The sequence below is a fragment of the Rana temporaria genome, chromosome 3 (genome assembly GCF_905171775.1).
Source record: "Rana temporaria chromosome 3, aRanTem1.1, whole genome shotgun sequence".
NCBI classification, from domain to species: domain Eukaryota; kingdom Metazoa; phylum Chordata; class Amphibia; order Anura; family Ranidae; genus Rana; species Rana temporaria.
This window is the reverse complement of record NC_053491.1, coordinates 184,387,980-184,407,339: the sequence shown is the minus strand read 5'-3', so window position 1 is coordinate 184,407,339 and position 19,360 is coordinate 184,387,980. Positions and strand designations below refer to the sequence as shown.

At 38.6% G+C, this 19,360-nt stretch overlaps 1 protein-coding gene across 15 annotated transcripts in view; it reads left to right on the top strand.

Moving 5' to 3' along the window:
• Positions 1–16,702, top strand: part of NAV3 (neuron navigator 3) — a 789,636-nt gene extending 772,934 nt beyond the window's left edge. For all 15 annotated transcript variants that reach the window (XM_040343949.1, XM_040343951.1, XM_040343950.1 and 12 more), the window contains 2 exons: positions 2,975–3,178; positions 13,505–16,702. In XM_040343949.1, coding sequence (XP_040199883.1) covers positions 2,975–3,178; positions 13,505–13,624 — 324 coding nt within the window. In that variant the 3' untranslated portion in view covers positions 13,625–16,702. The remainder of the gene's footprint in view (positions 1–2,974; positions 3,179–13,504) is intronic.
• The last annotated feature ends 2,658 nt before the right edge of the window (positions 16,703–19,360 follow it).

Here is a 19,360-nt window from a genome sequence, read left to right as displayed (position 1 = left end):
TGCAGATTTGGAAGTAGAGAATGACAGCAATGCAGAGATAAGTTGTCCTGACTACTTTTATACTGATCTTACTGAGTGTTATATAACAAAACACAAAAACCTACATTTGGAATTTAACAAGGAAACTAACACACTTACTAATTGTTGTCATCATCCAACAATTAGGAAGAAAACCATAACTATATAATAATGAGAAGTAAATTATTATCCTTATTATCCTTTAAGACAGACGTGATGATTCAGAAAAGTGCACACCCCATAAAACTGTGTATATCAGGAGATCCTAAAGGCCAAAGGATCTCCTACATGTTACAGCATGGAAAGGCAGAAAATGTATACAGTTTAGGCCCAAAAAGGACAGCTACAGTACATATACCCAACCACATTTTTTGTGTTTTGTGGGCCAGATTCACGTAGGTGAGCGGCGGCGTAACGTATCGTAGATACGTTACACCGCCGCAAGTTTTCATCGCAAGTGCCTGATTCACAAAGCACTTGCGATGAAAACTACGCTGGCATCCTCCGGCGCAAGGCAGGCCAATTCAAATGGGCGTGTGCCATTTAAATTAGGCGCGCTCCCGTGCCGGACCTACTGCGCATTCTCAGTTTCGCAATTCCCGTCGTGCTTTGCGCGCCGTGACGTCATTTTTTCGAACGGCGACGCGCGTAGCGTACTTCCGTATTCCCGGACGTGTTACGCAAACGACGTTAAATTTTAAATTTCAACGCGGGAACGACGGCCATACTTTAGACAGCAATACGATTGCTGACTAAAGTTAGGGCACCCAAAACGACGACTAACTTTGCGACGGGAAACTAGACTAGTGGTGACGTAGCGAGCGCGAAAATCCGTCGTGGATCGCCGTAACTCCTAATTTGCATACCCAACGCTGGTTTACGACGCAAACTCCCCCCAGCGGCGGCCGCGGTACTGCATCCTAAGATCCGACAGTGTAAAACAATTACACCTGTCGGATCTTATGGATATCTATGCGTAACTGATTCTATGAATCAGTCGCATAGATAGAAACGGAGATACAACGGCGTATCAGCAGATACGCCGTCGTATCTCCACTGTGAATCTGGCCCTTAGTTCTTAACTGCTAGGCTTGTATGAAAACTCTAGATGAAAACAAGGAGCAAAAGGGTCATCACTATTATGGTAATATACTCAAACACTTTCCACATTTCATGGCTTTTGAACAGCTAAAAGGAGAGTATTTTCACATGCTTGCAAATAGCTTTTAGAAGAAGATTGTGTTTTTCTCTAAAATATCCTATTATACTGAGCTTAATGGTAAATGAAAGAGCTCTTCTCTTTAATAAGCCACATTACGAAATTCTTTGATGACCTAATAAAGAGATCCTGACTCCTTTTTACATCTTCCAATCTATACCAATGTTGATTTCAGCTTTGCCATCTTTGAGACTCATGACAAATGTCCTAAGGTATCATCAAAGGGAAGATAGCTATAAAATATGTTGTAACTTACCTCTAAAAAAAATATGCCCTGCTTTTAAGGATTGCTATGCAACATTATATGAGAAGGATCTGTCTGTTTTATTACATGCTTTATTTGAGATCACTTCAGAAAACAAAAGGATATCAATTACTGTTGGTATAAAAAAAGTTTTTAGCTATAGGAAAAGGGTTTCTTAACATAAATGCTGTCTGTGAAAGTGTTGTATAGTCACAAGAATTTAATATAGTAGACCCAGTAGAAACCTAAAAAAAATGTAAAACGTTTTATTAAAACAAAAAATATGATAATTTAAAAAATGTGGACCCTGCATTCACTATATCTGGTCTTCCACAGTACACAGAACATGGAAATGCAATCGTTTTAGTAAATATAAACTGCTAAATGCCCTTTCTCATCAGCAGTTAGAGCAGTCTTGTGGCTTCTATCAGTGTCCAGCCGAACACTGGTTAAAGCTTGGAGGAGTTCCCATTCTCCTCTGATTGTCCTATGAGATTGCAAGACCCCTGACCCTCTGAACAGTGCTGATTGGCCCTGTGCTGATCACATGCACCCTCCCAAAAAGAAAAAAAAAACTCTCTAGCAATACACACCAAACTGAGCATGTGCAGCTTGCCCCTAGGCGCTGTACTATCAGGACATGGATTAGGGACTGGGGACTGTGAAAGAAGAGGAGGAACAGAGAAGGCAGTATCAAACAGTTTTTACACACATGTTGTGGGTTTAGTAACACATTAAATCAGTATGTTGATCCTGTGATTTAGAGGTTTACCATTTTGAGTTCAGGAAGACTTTTTATTATTTTAACCCAAACTAGCACATGCTATAATGCTGTGGAGGATTTATGTTACTTTGGATCTCTCTGGAGGATTTACTGTAGATGTCTGTTTGGGCTTTTTGTGTTCCTAATAGGATTAACCATGATTTACATTTTATTCAACCAAACTATCTGTGTAACCATTAAAGTGTAACTAAAGGCAAAGCTTTTCACTTTGGATAGTTTAAGAGAGGGTTACAACCCCAGTCCATTTTTTTTGTGTGTCATTCCTGTCCCCATATTTTTCTTTACTTGGTTCATAGCCAAAATAGGAAGTGACCGGAAATCTCTCCAAAATGAGGGAATTCTAGTGTGTCACCAGTTTTACCAAAACTAGCGTCCCCATTGGAACATTTCCTCTCTATAACTGATCTGGGGACAACCCAGAATTTGGGATTTTCCTTTATGTTCTCTTTTGCTGATAATGATAAACACAACAAATAGAGAGGGGGAATCTCCCTAACAGTGTTACAGACAGTCCATGCCACACTTTTCAAAATTAAGAAAAAAAAAAAAGGTTTGCCTGTAGTTACCCTTTATAAAATATCATTTAAAGTGTAAGGAATTACAGTGACCGAGTTTGACCTGTGAGAACTGAGCTTGTAATGGTCTGATGGCAAGTGTGCAAAACATTATAGGAGTTAATGCTCAGCTGAACTATGTTTCATGTATACAGATGTATGGTAAACAAGCTCCTTGGGAAGACCCAACAAAATGGATAAAGGACACGTTCCCTTGGAATACCGCTTCATCTCAACGTGAATGTCCTGCCTTACTTCAGTTGCGGCCAGAAGATGTAGGGTATGATGGATATGCCACTGCCAAAGAAGTATCAACATCCAAAAATGTACCAGAAAATGACAAAGATGGTGACCCCTTGGTATGTTACCTAGTAAATGTATATATTTTTAAAATATTTAAAAAAGTTTTGTTATATTATAACTAGTAACAATGCTTTCAAAAGAAAAGGAAAAGTGTGAAAAAAAAAACCGAATGTAATGTGTCAGCAATTCAACAGCTAACGTGATTGATCACAAAATGACATCTCATTTTATTCAAATGGTACATCAACACATTAAACTTGAATATTATGCAAAGACATAACACTATCAGAACATTCTTGTGAATGCCCATTGTTATATACATAGCTCAAGGTAAAATGAATGATGGCTACAAAACACCTTTGCTACATATAATTCTTTATCTAATGACAGTCCAATACAGACTAGTATCTGGTGACTAGAATTGTTCACCAATTCTAGTCCTTGATAATTATACAGATCTCAGTGGCAGCAAAAGTACCATAGTATACAGTAGCAAAGGATTCCCATATTTGGGTTGATTTATTAAAACTGAAGAGTGCAAACTCTGGTGCAGCTGTGCATGGTAGCCAATTAGCTTCTATCTTCAGCTTGTTCAATTAAGCTTTGGAAAAAAATCTGGAAGCTGATTGGCTACCATGCACAGCTGCACCAGATTTTGCACTCTGCAGTTTTAGTAAATTAACCCCACTGTGTATCTTCTCAGTGATATTCTCAGAATAGACAATTCGACAATTAGTGGTTCTAAGGCTGGCCATACATTATACAATTTTCTTCTATAGATTTCCTTTAGATTTACCAAAACCATATAATATGAGGTCAAATCTAAACACTTTAAATTTGTGTGCAATCAGGCGGGCCCTTGTACTACACAGTTGAAGGTAAATCTAAAGGAAATTGAATAAGAAAATGGTATGGTGTATGGCCAGCTTTACATTAGGCTCTCATAACAATTTTGCACAACACATTATTTACCTAAATCTGCATATTTCCAGTCTATATTTTACAGTACATCAATGGTGCCCTAAGAATACATTAACTAGCAACTGCTTGTTCCAGATAACTATACTTGTGGGCATGCAAATTAGTCAGTTGTATGATAGTTTTGTCATTTGTGGGATGTGATAAACCACATCAAAAGATTTTTGGGTAACTAGCATGAATATCAAAATAAATCTAGAGTGATGGATATCTGTGGCCAATTTATAGTTTTCTGATGTTGAAATATAGACCTGTTCTACACTGTCTATAAGGAGTTAAAGTTGTGATTCAAAAATGAATAGACATTATAAATGTAGAAACACCTTCCCATCCAGCCTATAGCAGAATGATGGACGGGCAGTAAATTCACCATTCTGAGTGAACGTCATAAGATGTCCTCTCAGAAAGCACTGCTTATGTGGCCGCATGGCCGCACAACAACACAATCTGTCATTGGCTGTGTCAATTGGACAGCGGATGGCTGATCAGTGTACCGGCTTGCTATTGGTGCCATATGACCACTGTGGCCAATCACAGCAGGTCACATGACAGTTGTAAACAATGGATGGCTTCATTTCATGACACCCCTGTGTACAATTGTGTTGCTAGCTGTGATTGATCAATGTAATCACATAGTACAGAGAGGGACAATCACAGCCCATCTGCACCATGTAACTACCTTCGACTAATCACAACAAAACCAACTGAATGAATCAGTTTCATTCAGTAAAATGCTTGCTATAGCAATATAATGCACTGCTATAAGCAATCATAATGTATAAACAAACATAAAAATCCTAATTACTTCCCCAGAGTAATACAATGATACTATAGTAACATTATATTGCTCTGGTCACAGTGTGTTAAAAATAATTGAAAAAAAATAATGATTAAAAAAGTAATAAAATGAGATAGTCCATCAGTACATCAGGATTGAAAAACTATATACCATAGTTTGGGGACTATATAACTTTCCTGCAGACTAAACAATATACACTGTTTTGGGTTATTTTTACCAAAGAAATGTATCAGAATACAGTTTGGCTTAGATGTATAAAGAACTATTTTTTATTTGGCTTACATTTTTAAATAACTATTTTCTATTTGCAAAATGTTATAACAGAAACTAAGAAAAACGTGTTTTTAGTCTTGTTTCCTTTATTTAGCAAAAAATAAAAAGCCTAGTGGTGATTAAATACCACTGAAAGAAAGTTTTAGTTGTGTGAACAAAATTCTAAAAATTTTGTTTGGGTACAGTGTTGCATGACAGCGCAAATGTCATTCAAAGTACGACAGCGCTAAAAACTTAAAATTGGCCTGGGCAGGAATGGGGTAAAAGTGCATGAAAAGTTACTTTATTTTTTAATCTTGAACTTGGCTTTCTGCTGTTTCAAATAGTGCAGTCAATTGCATAACATGTGATATCCTTTTTCTAAACGTTGTATTTTCTCACCATATGTTCTAGCTGTTTTTAGGACATAACAGTGTTGTATATTTTTTTTCATGGTAGATTTTAAATTTTTGCTTCAATTTAGTGTTTTCCACAATAAGCTGGGCATATTCTCAAAGAAAGCTATTTCATCAAGCCTGTTCCACCAAGGAAAATGTGCATTCCTTTATCTAATTAAAATTATAGTTTTATTCCAGATGCCTGTCTCTGATTGTATTATCATTGTTCATGTGAAAGGTTTTATCTCTTTCAATAGAAAAATACACATGCAGCTTCTTTGAAGGGATAATGCATTATCAACAGTCACATGGGTGTCCTAGATTTGAATCTGGAACAGCCAGCATGTTATCATCACTTACTTTGATTTTTCTTTGCATTATCCATGTGCCGTGCTCTGGAATCTTAAAAAAAAAATGCATATTTTGGCAGTTTTCACAGAATAATGCTTATGACACTTCTCAAGCTGTCAAATCGTATTGTTAATCGTACCAGCTAAATAGCTGTCAGCTGTCTCCCTATATGTGCAATAGTTCAGAGTTTTGTTTTTCTTGTGATTTCATATTTAAATTGTAGCCCTCTTAGGTGAGCTTGACTAGGGTACTTTTTCTCATTATCGTATATACCGTATTCATCAGCGTATACCGCGCACTTTTTTGCCCTTAAAATCTGGTCCGGCGTCCTTCTGCGGCCATCGTGGTGTCCTCCCCGCTGTGTTTTTCAGCCGATCCCCGCACTGTGTTTGAACCACTCCGCCGTCATATACCGAGCGCAGTACACTCGGGTAGGCTCGGCTCTGCTTGCGGTCACGTCCTGTACATCCTTTACGTGAGAGGAGCTGAGCCTGCCCGAGTATACCCGAGTGTACTGCGCTCGGTATATGTCGGCGGAGAGGTTCAAACACAGTGCGGGAAGCGGGGATCGGCTGAAAAACACAGCGGGGAGGACACCATGATGGCCGCAGAAGGACGCCGGACCGGACAAGGTCGCCGATGGACGCCGGGCAAGACACCGACGAGGGGCATCCAAACTGTAAGTATTTCTTTTTTTTCCAGGAATTTTCCTTCTAGGTTGGGGGTGCGCGCTATACGCCAGGGCGCGTTATATGAAGATAAATATATATATACTGTATTTATTGGCGTATAACACTCACTTTTTTACCCTGAAAATAGAGAGTTAACTGTGCCTGCGTGTTATACGCAGGGGGCCGTGTAAAGTTTTTTTCCTGAAAGTTAGGGTGCGTGTTATATGCCTGTGCGTGTTATACGTTGAAAAATACGGTATATAAATCCCCCAAAAAAAACAAACATGTAATTTTTCTGTGCAGAAGCATGTACTGTATAAGGATTGGTAAGCGATCAGCAAATATTTTTGTATTTTCCACAACTCCCTAACACCCCCCACATCTCCTCCACATTCCTATTGGCCACTAAATCTGCCCATCACAATCATGGGTCAATAGAAATGTGCGCGTGGTTATTTTTGAAAAGCTACCCAGAAGTGTCAGACCTTAGACAGCCTGGAATTCAGACATATCAGGAAACATAAAAGGCTGCTGCAGGTTATTTATGTATAAATATTGTTTCAAAGGTTATGACTACCCTGATTTATTTATTTTTATTAGCTATTGGTAAGAATTAAGACATTTTCAACAGATTCTTTTTCACATAGGTTTATGGAATTATATTTAAATAATGATTGCTCTTTATAAATTATTCAACTCTTTTCGACATGCTAAAAATAAAGTGCAACCGATGGGCCCCATTGTGATTTATGAGAATTTGTAATACAAAAACTCCTTAAACTGAAATGCATTGTGGGTTAGCATAACTCAAAGGCAGCTATAGTTGAATAACATGTATATGTTACCATCACCTTTCCATTCTAGAAAATAGCTGTATTTTACATCAACAGTAGCTAATTAACATTCCACGTTGCACCAAAATGATTTAGGAACGTTTAACCTATACAATAATGGTAAAATGAGCCTTAAAAATACCTTAAAATTATAGATCGTTTTGTGCCATTCTCTTAATTGAGTTGGTCACCCCAGCAATATGACAAGATAATGTTTTCATAACGAGGACACACATCTTTGGGATTTTTACCTAAAGGGGGGGCTACAGATCTTAAGCCTCGTACACACGATCAGTTTTTGCCGACTGGAAAACTGTGAGGAAAGCTTTTGGCCGGGAGTCTCGGCTGTGTGTATGCTCCTCGCAGTTTTTCCGATGAGAAAACTGCCCAAAAACCGTGGGACAAAATAAGAGAACCAGTTCTCTTTTTTCCCACTGGGAAATCAGGCGGACTTTTGCCCAGCGTTTTTTGGCAGAAAAACTGCGATGGAGCATAGACACGGCCCGGGGTTCCCGCCCCAAAGCTCCATTGCAGTTTTCCCGTTGGGAATATTGACCGTGTGTAGGGGAAAACACTGAATCCGAGCAGGTTCTCGGCTTTCCCCTAGGGATTTCCGATGGGAACTTCTACCGTTCGGAAATCCTGTACGTGTGTACGAGGCATTAAACTTTCAATGCCAAGTCTGACAATAACTTAAATAAAGAATAAGAATCACCATAGTTTTTTCAGAAGATTAGGCCACCAAATCAGAATGAGACCATTTAAGTGCTTTCTGTTTTCAGTTATAAATCCTTTTGACAGCTCACAAAATCTCTTAGATATGCAATTTGTTTGTGTGTGATAATAGCAATTTTAGTTTATTCATCCCATTGATAAAAAGTTATGCAACTATGGAATATACAAAATCTTTAATACTACTTTTTACTTCTAGATTGGGTGAGTCGTTGGAACATATATAAGACAGAATGGGGTTGATTTACTAAAATTTGGGAGAGCAAAATCTGGTGCAGCTGTGCATAGAAACCAATCAGCTTCTATTTTTTTTTGTCAAAGCTTAATTGAACAAGCTGACATTAGAACCTGATTGAATACATGCACATCTGTACCAGATAGCAGTTTTAGTTAATTCACCCCAAAAAGTAGCATAATTGGTACAAACTGAGAGACATGTTATACTTACTGCTCTGTTCAGGCCCCTCTTTTCAGGTCCCCCACTGGCACTCCTTGCTCCATCTCTTCAGTGATTGCTCCCATAGAATGCAACTTTCTATGGGGGCACTTGGGTGGGCTTGGGTGGGCTCTCTCCCGAGCTGCTCTGTCTGTGTCGGCCCCGCCCCCTGCTTGATCATCACAGAATTTAAATTAATAGCAATGAGAGCCAATGGCTCTCGCTGCTATGAATCTGCCCAGTAGATCTGTGCGATCTTTTCCCCTTCTCAAGCTTCAAAACAGCATGTCACAATCTTTCTAACAAGTGCAGAGAATTCTCACAGCTGGATAAACAAAATCCAGGTAGCCTGCCAAGTTTTAATACAACACACAAATTAGTGGAAACAAAGTACCTCTTCATTCTTTTATCAAAGGAAAAAACTCTGGCATGTAGATAAAGGACGTTTAACCATTTAAAAACCAAACCTTTTCTGACATTTGATTCTCCTTCCTGATTGGCTGAGACACAGCAGCAGCACCATTGGCTGACCCTGCTGTCAATCAGAGTCAGCTAGCCAATCAGGAGCGAGAGAGAGAGGGGGTGGGGCCAGGTAGGGGCTCCATGTCTGAATGGACACAGGGAGCTGTGAATGTCCCCATAGCAAGCTGCTTGCTGTGGGGGCACTTAACAGGAGGGAGGGGCCAGGATCACAGAAGAGGGCCCCCGAGAAGAGGAGGATCCGGGTTGCTCTGTGCAAATCCACTGCACAGAGCAGGTAAGTATAACATGTTTGTTATTTTTATAGGAAAAAAAACTTTCACCTTTACAGCCACTTTAAGGAGGATATTTTGAAAACAAACTCTATCAATGACCAATTCTTCACAGGCTTATTTTCTATTATTAACAAAGGTCATACACTGCCATATTCAGAATGCAATGGCTGTCCTGCAGATTCATGATCTGTCACAAGTTTAGAAGCTACAAACCTAGGGCAGATGCAATATTGTTATAAAGCTTCTAAAATGCCTGTGTGGATATACCTTTACAATGTCCTTTGATGGTCAGCTCTCTTACTAAGAACAATGGCTGCAGAGACATCTGCTCATTCATTTGTGCTTGCAATAATTGTGTTTAGCTTGTTTCAATACTGAAATAATACACACAGCTATGTCTATAGATTGCAGCTGCATTCACAAAATGTTTGCATAGGCAAAGCATTTACAGAGCTAGCAAATACAAATTTGGAAAATGTAGACTAGGTTTCATATTGACAACTGAAATGTCTCAGTGCTCAAGATGTAATAAAAGCTATGTATAAAGTTTATCAGTTTCATTCCCTAAGGTAGATTAACCAACATTATCTGAAAAGTATACTGTGGATTTACAAGCACTGGGATATAAAATCTTTCTATCTTCTGCCACTGAAGCATATGCCCACTATTGAATCAACAAAATTATTTTAAACGGTATGCATTTTTTGGGATGAAACAATACTATAAGTAGACAGGTAGGACTACATATTGCCCTTTTTAACTATTCATTTTGTAGGATATTTTGGAAGGATTATATGAACCTTTTCTCCACTAATAGTCTAGCCTTTGCTGACCAGTAAACCCATAGTTAAATCCATGGGCAATGCCTTAAGGTGGGATTCACACCTCTCTGTTTCACAGCACATAAATTTGCCATATAAATTAATTTAATGAAACACATGAGATTGGATTCATTTTGCAAAGCATATTGCAATGTACTTTGGAGTGCACATTACCATGCATTATTTATTGGTCTGCCTGTCCATAGGCTATCCCCTCTTCAGTCTATCATGAATGCTGCTGCCAGACTTATCCACCTTACTAACCGCTCAGTGTCTGCCAACCCTCTGCTCCAATCCCTACACTGGCTCCCGATCACCTAGTGAATTAAATTCAAAATACCAACAACTAATTACAACAAATTACAAAGTCATCCACAACTCTGCCCCGAGCTACATCACAGTCAACCTTGTCTCCAAACATATCCCAAACTGTCCTCTCAGCTCTTCTCAAGATCTCCTCTGGTCTCCTCCTCCCATGCTCATCTCCAGGATTTCTCCAGAGCCTCTCCCATCCCCTGGAACTCGCTACCTCAACCTGTCCGGCTATCCCCTACTCTTACTACCTTCAGGCGATCCCTGAAAACGAATTTCTTCAGGGAAGCCTATCACATCTCCAACTAATCTTTTACCACTTCCATCAGGTCATTCCCCACAGTTACAACCTTTTGTACCACCTGCCCCACCCTATTAGATTGTAACCCCTTCTGAGCAGGGCCCTCTTAATCCTCTTGTATTTTATTGTATTATAACTGTATTGTCTCCCTTTTATATTGTAAAGTGCTGCGTAAACTGTTGGCTGCTCTATATAACCACAGCCATCTTCTTAAATTATTTTTCTAGACTTAGCACCTTCCTTCTTTAACCATCAGGCAGTCTAGGGTGATGCAACTCCCATGCATGCATGCTAGGGTTACATTATCAAGGCACTTGGCCAAACTTTTTTTGGCAGTGTACAGATGCATACACTGCATTGTGCAAGGGCCACATGCAGTGTAGGTTAAAAAAAGGAGGTTTAGGAGGAGACAAAGTTGTGTGTACCAAGACAGTGATACCTATAGCATTTTTTTCTGCTTCAAATTTACTTTTATCTGCTAGTGCTACCAAAGTAATAGGCAAACAATTTAAAGTAGCACTGTTACAGTTGGCCATCCAAGCTTTTTAAGACACAGTAACATCTTCACCTGGGAGAAGAACATACAGAATGTGCCTTCTCCTTCAAAACACTATTCCTGGAATTCATAATTACTGGAGCAAAGTGTCTTGCATGCATTATAAAAGTGGTGAAAAATGTGTTAAATTTATGTACCTGTCTAGAACTTCTTCTTGAATTTGGCTCATGCTGCGCCACTTTTAGAATGCAAGTGAGAAATGTTTTTGAGCCAGTTTTTCTCCCTTTACGCCAAAGTTGGTCTTAATTAGCTTCACATTTAGAGTTCTACCTGTTTATCTGTGGCCATCTCTTCTCTACATTCGTTCAGAGTGCTAAATTATAAAGCTTGCCTGAGAGTTCTGAAGTGAGCTCTGTCAGCTGATTGGAGGGAAGGGACACATTCCCCTCCACATAGCACACAGGAACAGCGTTCAGGCTGTCAATCAACTGGAGGTCCCTCCCCATCACCATTTTTGTTTCTTGGTGTCAGGAAAACTTGTCAGAAGTGATTCATGCTTATAGCATGATATAATGAACCAGCAGACAAAAGTGACGCATAGTGCCCACATTGAGACAAGTACACACTATAGAGCAGTGGTTCTCAACCTTTCTGGTGCTGTGACCACTTGATAAAATTCCTCAAGTTGTGTGGACCCCTAACAGTAAAATTATTTTTGTAGCGTGGATTGTCAGCACCCAAGGCAAGACAAGTAATTTGTGGCCCTAGCCTGTGGACACCCCTGAGTCCCTTCCACTCATACAGTATTAAAACCCCTCCTGTGACATTTTTGTACCACTCTTTCTCTTTGTTCTCCTCTCTATCCTAATTACTTGTCCCCCCAATTCTCTCTCTATCCTAATTTCTTGTTCTTTCTTGAATGCTTTCTCTTCCTTTTACTTTGTTCATTCCCCTCTTTTGCTCTTTCTTCCATATATTTTCTTTTCTTCTCTTGCACCTTGTTGGGGGGGTGGAATCAGTGGCAGTGCTGGGGGAGTTTTGATCAGCCAACTTAGGTGCTCTTGATCAAGGCCATCTGCTGATCTAAGAACTGTTTTCGGGGATATTTGATGGCAAATATAATCACTTGCAGTATTACTCACTGTGTCTCCGGCTCCGTGGTGTCTTGCAGCAGTAACACCTATGCTAAAATCAGGAGATAGGGTCTTTTTCATCCCCTCCCACTTCACGTTCCTCACCAGCCAACTGTCTCTAGTCTCCACCCCCCAGCCATGCCGTGAACTGACTGGGCGGCCACAGGCTCCAGGGACAGCCCTGCTGGGCAGCCGCAAAAATGCTGGGAAAGTGGCACGGCTCCAGGAACAGCCTGGGATTTGGCGACCCCTGGCAAATCGGCATTCAACCCCCGAAGGGGTCACAACCCACAGGTTGAGAACCGCTACTATAGAGGAATATGTTTTGTTCATATTTCATGTCTGGGCTTTATTGAATCTCCCCTTTTGTGTATTATTGCAGAACAGTAGCTTATATCAAACATCTAAACAATGTTATGCTGTCATATTGTTTGAATGGCTTGGAACCATGATGCTGATGAAAGCTCTATTTTTTTAAAACATGCTGGAAAGACTACATGCTGCTTTGAAATGAGACTCTAAACTGTGTTATGAAAGAAGCTGATTTCTGCATTGCATACCTTTCTGTTTTGTTTTTGAGCATTCAGGGGTAACTAACACTTTGCTGTCAAATTAGTGTCAAGCTTCAAAATGGTTCTCTTTATGGCAGCATTCTTATCCTTTAAACTCATTTCCACTTTAAGCATACCAAAGCATCTGACTTACAGCACATTATTTTCCTACTTTTGTTGTATTCTTTGGGAACATAAAATCTAATAAATCATTATTAATTAATGTACTACAGCCAGTCATGTTAATTTTAAGAACATAGGAGGCAATGTTCGTCTTTTCATAGTTGAACAATTCCCTAACTAAGATAGATTGTTGCAGTAATGTTGAAATGGTTTCTTGCAGTTGTCATGTTTAAGTATTCTTCCCTTTTCTCTCTTTTTTTTTTGTTAATGCTGTATTATCCTTCCCATTTTTTGTCAATTTGACTTTCGCAGTCTGATTCTAGGAAAAAAACTTTGGCCATCTATTTCATTACATCACACAATTACGATTTTGCTGCAGAAAATATGAAATAAAGCTCTTTGGATTCAGATGGTGTAATGTTTTTCTCTTTCCTTCCCAGATGAATATGCTAATGCGGCTTCAAGAAGCAGCCAATTTTTCAAGTGGACAAAGCTGTGACAGCGATGGCACGAGTCACCATGACGAAGTTTTGGAACCATCGCTCGAATCAACTCTCTAAGGATTCATCCATGGATGTTATATTGTTATTATAGTTGAAAGGTTTTGTCCAATAGATCACTGCCATTACTGAAGCAGCACAATGCAACACCCGTACCAGGTAAATGTGCTGGTAGGCAGGTGACTTGGTTCATAAAAGAAGTCAGGTGAAAAATTGAAGTGGAAAGCTTGAATTGGTTTAATCTCAATGCATTTAATATGAATGGAGTAGAGTGTATCTCCATTAGTCAACTGGAAAGAGCCCTGGATAGAGGGCAAACAAGCAGATTGCACATTTGCTAGCCAAACTGGAATTGTTTTATGTTCTAAAAGGTTTACAGCACAGATGCGTATGTATAATGTATGTTCTTGTTTTTTTTACATTCTGTACTAATTGTGCTGTGTTTTAGTCCACTTCAAATCTCTGATGTAAGACATTGTGCTGGTCACGTGACTACATTAATGAGATTGTTGTGTAAAGTGCTGCCTCCGATCTGAATAATGGTCTTTAGTTCAAACTAAAAGCACAAAAATGTATTTGTGCATCTACCAGAAAATCTACTGTGATAAACTGGATAAGTGCCAATTGTAAATCTGAACTGCCATGCTCAGACTTCTGAACTCAGCAGTGTTGAATCACTTGTTTATAATTGTCCTTATTGCCAATCGGTTGTTTTTCTAATCACCTACGGGCCGCTTAAACAATTTTATAAAAACGATTATGGCTTCCCTGTGTTTATGTGAGTCTTGCTGGTGAAGGAAGGAGTAAATAAGAATAGAAAAGTCTTATGGTGCCATCTCACTGCCTTAAAAGTATCTCTTGATAGTCTTACAGTTAGAGTACAAACACAACTTATGTCTCCTTTCTCATAACTACTATGTAATTTCTCACTCAGTACAGTGCTCTAATCTTTTATTTTATAAAGATTGTGATCAATGAAAATCAAACAGACAATTAATTTATGTATAAATTGTTTTAATTTCTGAGAAAAAGGTCAACAATGACGTGTACCATGACATCAAAACTCAAACAGGTGGTTGGAAGTATTTTTTTTTCTTTTGCTTGCATTCTTGCAAAGGAAATATTTTGATAGATTTTCCAGCAGTGCTGGGAACACTTGACAAAAAATGAGCACAAATGTTTTATATTTAATTTCTCCCTTTCCCCTTCTTATAGACTTAGGCATATATTGATTTATTATGTTGTAAATGGAGCTCTCAGTGTTGAATAAGACTGAGGCAGTGTAGAGTTTTTAATATAAATGGGTTGGTTTTGCACAGTCTAATTGGGTGGGTCTTGTATATAGGAACCATAACAAAAATGCCTTGCACCATTAAAAAAGAGAAGAAAAAAAAAGAAAAAAAAAATCCAACAAAACACATTTGTATTTTAACTTGTTGGTGTGTGTTTCACAACATATTCCATAAATTTTTAACGGCTCCAGAATTCAAAATCTCATACTGTTTTCCTGGTGTGTTTGTTATGTGCTTACACTTATTAGGATTATGAAGGAGATCCAGTTCTACAGTCATGTTTCTAAAAACCATATACATTGAGCCAGTACATTTTGTGATAATGTCAGAATGTATTTCATGTGACCTGATTGATTATTGAAAGGAGACCACGAATGAACCAACAAAGTCAATCATTGATTAAAAACACAATGATAATAATAACAACATTAATAATAATTGAAGGGCTGTGGCATTGTGTAGACCTTGTAAACCAGATGCTACCTTCAACATCAATTACTGGTGCTACAAACAAGTCTTGGCCAAAACCTTGGTCATTTGCTTAAATCCTTATACAGGAATGATGCTATACAGTGCTATTTTTAAGACCAGGTTTCCCTACACGGTGCTATTGCCCAAATGCAAATCTTAATCAGCTGGTGCATGTATAAATTTCATTCAGAGTAGGTCATATAGATTTTAATTTCTAAAGAATACCTTCATGGTAATGTATTTAATGGGCATCAGTGAAGTAGGATAGGTGAGCAAAGTAAGTAAAATACACTCCCTCCTATGTCCCCATTTTTTTTTGTTCCATTCTAAGTAACATCCAGGTCATGTGGCCTGCACTTCAGTCTCTTTGTACATAGGGGATCCACATAGACTTCTGTGGGACTGATACTAAACAGAAAGCATATATATGAGCAAACCACAGGTCCTAAATGCTCTTTAAACCAGGACATTCAAGCACATACTGTAATAGGGGAGTGCAATTTTCACAGTACACTAGCCACCTACTACACTTGATATATTACCATGGTGCTAACTTTAGAAGCAGACAAAAATATGCATTAAAGGAGAATTTCAATTAAGACCAAAATCATCAGTAAGTCTATGCAATGTCAGATTCTGACTACAAATTTTCTCATTTACAATGTGAGCTACATAAATTTACCAAACAGATGTTTAAAAGTCCAGCTTCTCTGTTTCCTAGCTTTTATTCTCATTGCAATTAATCAATTTGTCTTGCCCAAAGTGCACAGCCAGCAATGGGTATAGAAGACAACACAAATACCTTTGTGCTGTAAGAAAGCCATTAAAGTTACAGTATGTGGAAATATATCTAAAGTGGAAAATAAACTTTTGCTGCATAAAAAAACATATAAAAACCTGTTCTTGCTTAGTTACTGATTTGTGTGTTTTGCCTGCAGTTCTCCTTTAACTTCAGACTTTTTGTGTATCATTTATATTTGGTCTGAGTAAGATTGCACATATTCTTCTGACATGCACACCAGATATAAGCATATAGAACTTCCTACAACACATCTCAGTGAGTGCATGTAGTTTACAACAAAGAAACAAATTGTGAAACATTTGTCAGTATACATTTTATATTTTGTACATTTTTGATGTAACATATCATGTAAATAGACAGAAGCAGTGAAATAGATTCATCTGGAAAATTTTGTAGTCTTTGTAAAGCCCTCAAAATAAGTTTTGGTGTAATTGAGATTAATTGAATGATGTATTTTCTATAAGTTGATGGTTCTTCTAGCCTGTAAACCAGCTTGCATCTATTTTTTGCAGATGTGCGCAGTGTAACTGTCTAAATTATTACTTTGCCATTAAAGTGGTATTATTTATTGAATGGTAATTATGTCGTTATTTAATCTGTATTAAACCTAATTATATTATACTTTCATGATCAGATCACACTACATATTGTATTGATGTATAAATTCATCTGCATGAGGTAAGTCATTTACACGGAAATGTTAATTTAACTGGCATATCCAGTATAATGCACAGCAAAGTGTATACAGCTGATTTATTGGGGTTGACTTACAGTACTAAAGGCAAAAAATCTGTTCACTTTGCAAGTTGCACAGTGTAATGGAAACCAAGCCCACTGAAAACGATCTTTTTTTTGGTTGGTATCCCAAAGTTATTGCACTAAGCGCTCCCTTTAGTGGCTAATCTATAAATCTTTATCTCTTTTACAATGAAAAACATTTGGAAGAACCATGTATAAAAATGTGGCACCCATATAAAAAAAATACTTTGGGATAAACACAATAATAATTTAAAATGTGTGTTCACTGAAAATGCACCATATTTTCCCTGTAACATACATCAATGGGAAGAGGCATAGTAAGGGGTTATTATGTAGTGTCTGGGGGTTAATATACTTTGAATTGTAACTGTAAGGCACAGTAAGTGGATAGTGTATAATGAAGGGTTATTTACTCTGATTAGAAGAGTAGTATTAAAAAAAAAAAGGTCAATGAACAATTTTTGGCTAAATTCTGACCTGAAACGGGCGAAAAGATGCACATGGCTCCTGTGCAAATTCACACCGGAGTTGCAGCCCAGATATGTAAACTGACTCCATAGAGAGCCGGTCAAAGTCTCCTGCTATTTCGAATTGATTGCAGGGAACCTGCATCCAATTTTCAATAGTGTGAACCCAGCCTAAATGTGGAGTATAAGAATATTAATGTGAACAGTTAGTTGATAGTACAGTTGTTTGATAATATTGCATGTGCTGGGTATAGTGTGTGCTGCTGGGTATAAAGTATGTTTATGTGTGGTTTTTGTGACTTCACATCTGCTCACATCACTTTATGTTGGTACATTTCCTCCACAGTCATTGGACTCCACTGCTGCAATTCTTTACTCAAGCACCTAATGCACCTAGTGCTAATGGCTCTGTATGGACAGGTACTCATGAAAGAGCTATAGCTCTGGTCCTATGATAGTGCTGCAACCCTGTATCTGGTATTTATTTATCAGGTTCACACTGAGCTGCGGGAATGAAGCCGTGTGATTTCAGCAGAACTCGCACAATTTCACTCCCGCATCTCTGTCCCGATTTCAGGCACGATTTTAGAGACATCTGTGCAGGTTTCTGCACAGATGTTAATGTAAATCCCAGCCCGAAATCGCAAAAAGTAGTACAGAAACGACTTCAACACGTGTCCCGCAAACTCGATGTTCGCCGGTGGCCCACAATTGTGAGAGCGAGAGGCAGAACGGGGAGATGCCTATGTAAACAAGGCATTTCCCTGCTCAGCCTAGTGACATGACAGGGATTTACTGCTCCCTGTCATCGGGAGCAGTGATCGCTGTCATGTCAGTGGTAGCCCATCCCCCACAGTTACAATCACTCCCTAGGACACACCTAACCCCTTGATCACCCCTAGTGTTTAACTCCTTCCCTGCCAGTGTCATTTACACAGTATTCAGTGCATTTTTATAGCACTGATCGCTGTATAAATGACAATGGTCCCAAAAAAGTGTCAAAGTGTCTGATGTGTCCGCCATAATGTCGCAGTCCCAATAAAAATTGCAGATCATTGCCATTACTATTAAAACATTTTTTTTTTTTAAATTCCATAAATATATCCCCTATTTTTGTAGACGCTATAACTTTTGCGCAAACCCATCAATATACGCGTATTGCTTTTGCCGGCAAAACAAAAATGTTTAGAAAACTGTGTGAGGGTCCCTCTCAATCCATACCAGGCCCTTCCCGTCTGTTTATTAAATTAAGTTAACTTAAATGCTTCTTTCAAGAGATTGTTTCATTCAAGAGAAGCCTTGTATTTGTATCAACGGATACAAGGCTTCCCCTGGTTGGCCAAGGTTATATTATAAAGAAAGAATTCAGCTTTATATTAGGGACTGATGAAATTTCTGAATGCTATAAGAGGCAAGGCTGCTTACTCTTCATTTCAGTCCGCAGCTTCTTCCAAAGCACATGACTGTAGGATCTCACTTCATTTATCCATCCATTTGCTGCCAAAATCACCTCCTGTTCAACCGGCCTTTCAGATTGTTCATTAGAATTAAAATAGAAGAAGCCCAACTACTGACAAAGCTGGCTGTAGATGGATTTAAAATGTGACCAATTTAACCGGTTTAACTCAGAGATCCATATGTGGTCAACAGAAATCAAATCAAAAATTAACTTCTGTCAAACGTAACATTTTTCTTGATAAGTTGCTGCAGCAAATGGGCTGTAGCTGCTGATCACTGTATCCAATATTCTAAAGGAAAGGAGCAGAGAACACCCCTCAGGTGAGTAGTTCCAGGTGAATAATGAATGAATTAAAGGACTCCTCCCAAGGGTGCAAGCTAAAGCTTGCCCGCTGTACAAACTGCAAAAAGTAGGAACAGCTGCACACCAAGATAACAAATATGAGTCCTTTATTCTTGATACATAAAATAAAGTGACGCACCACAGGAACAATGGCAAACAAGGCAGACGTGTTTCACACAGAATCATGTGCTTAATCATTGCCAC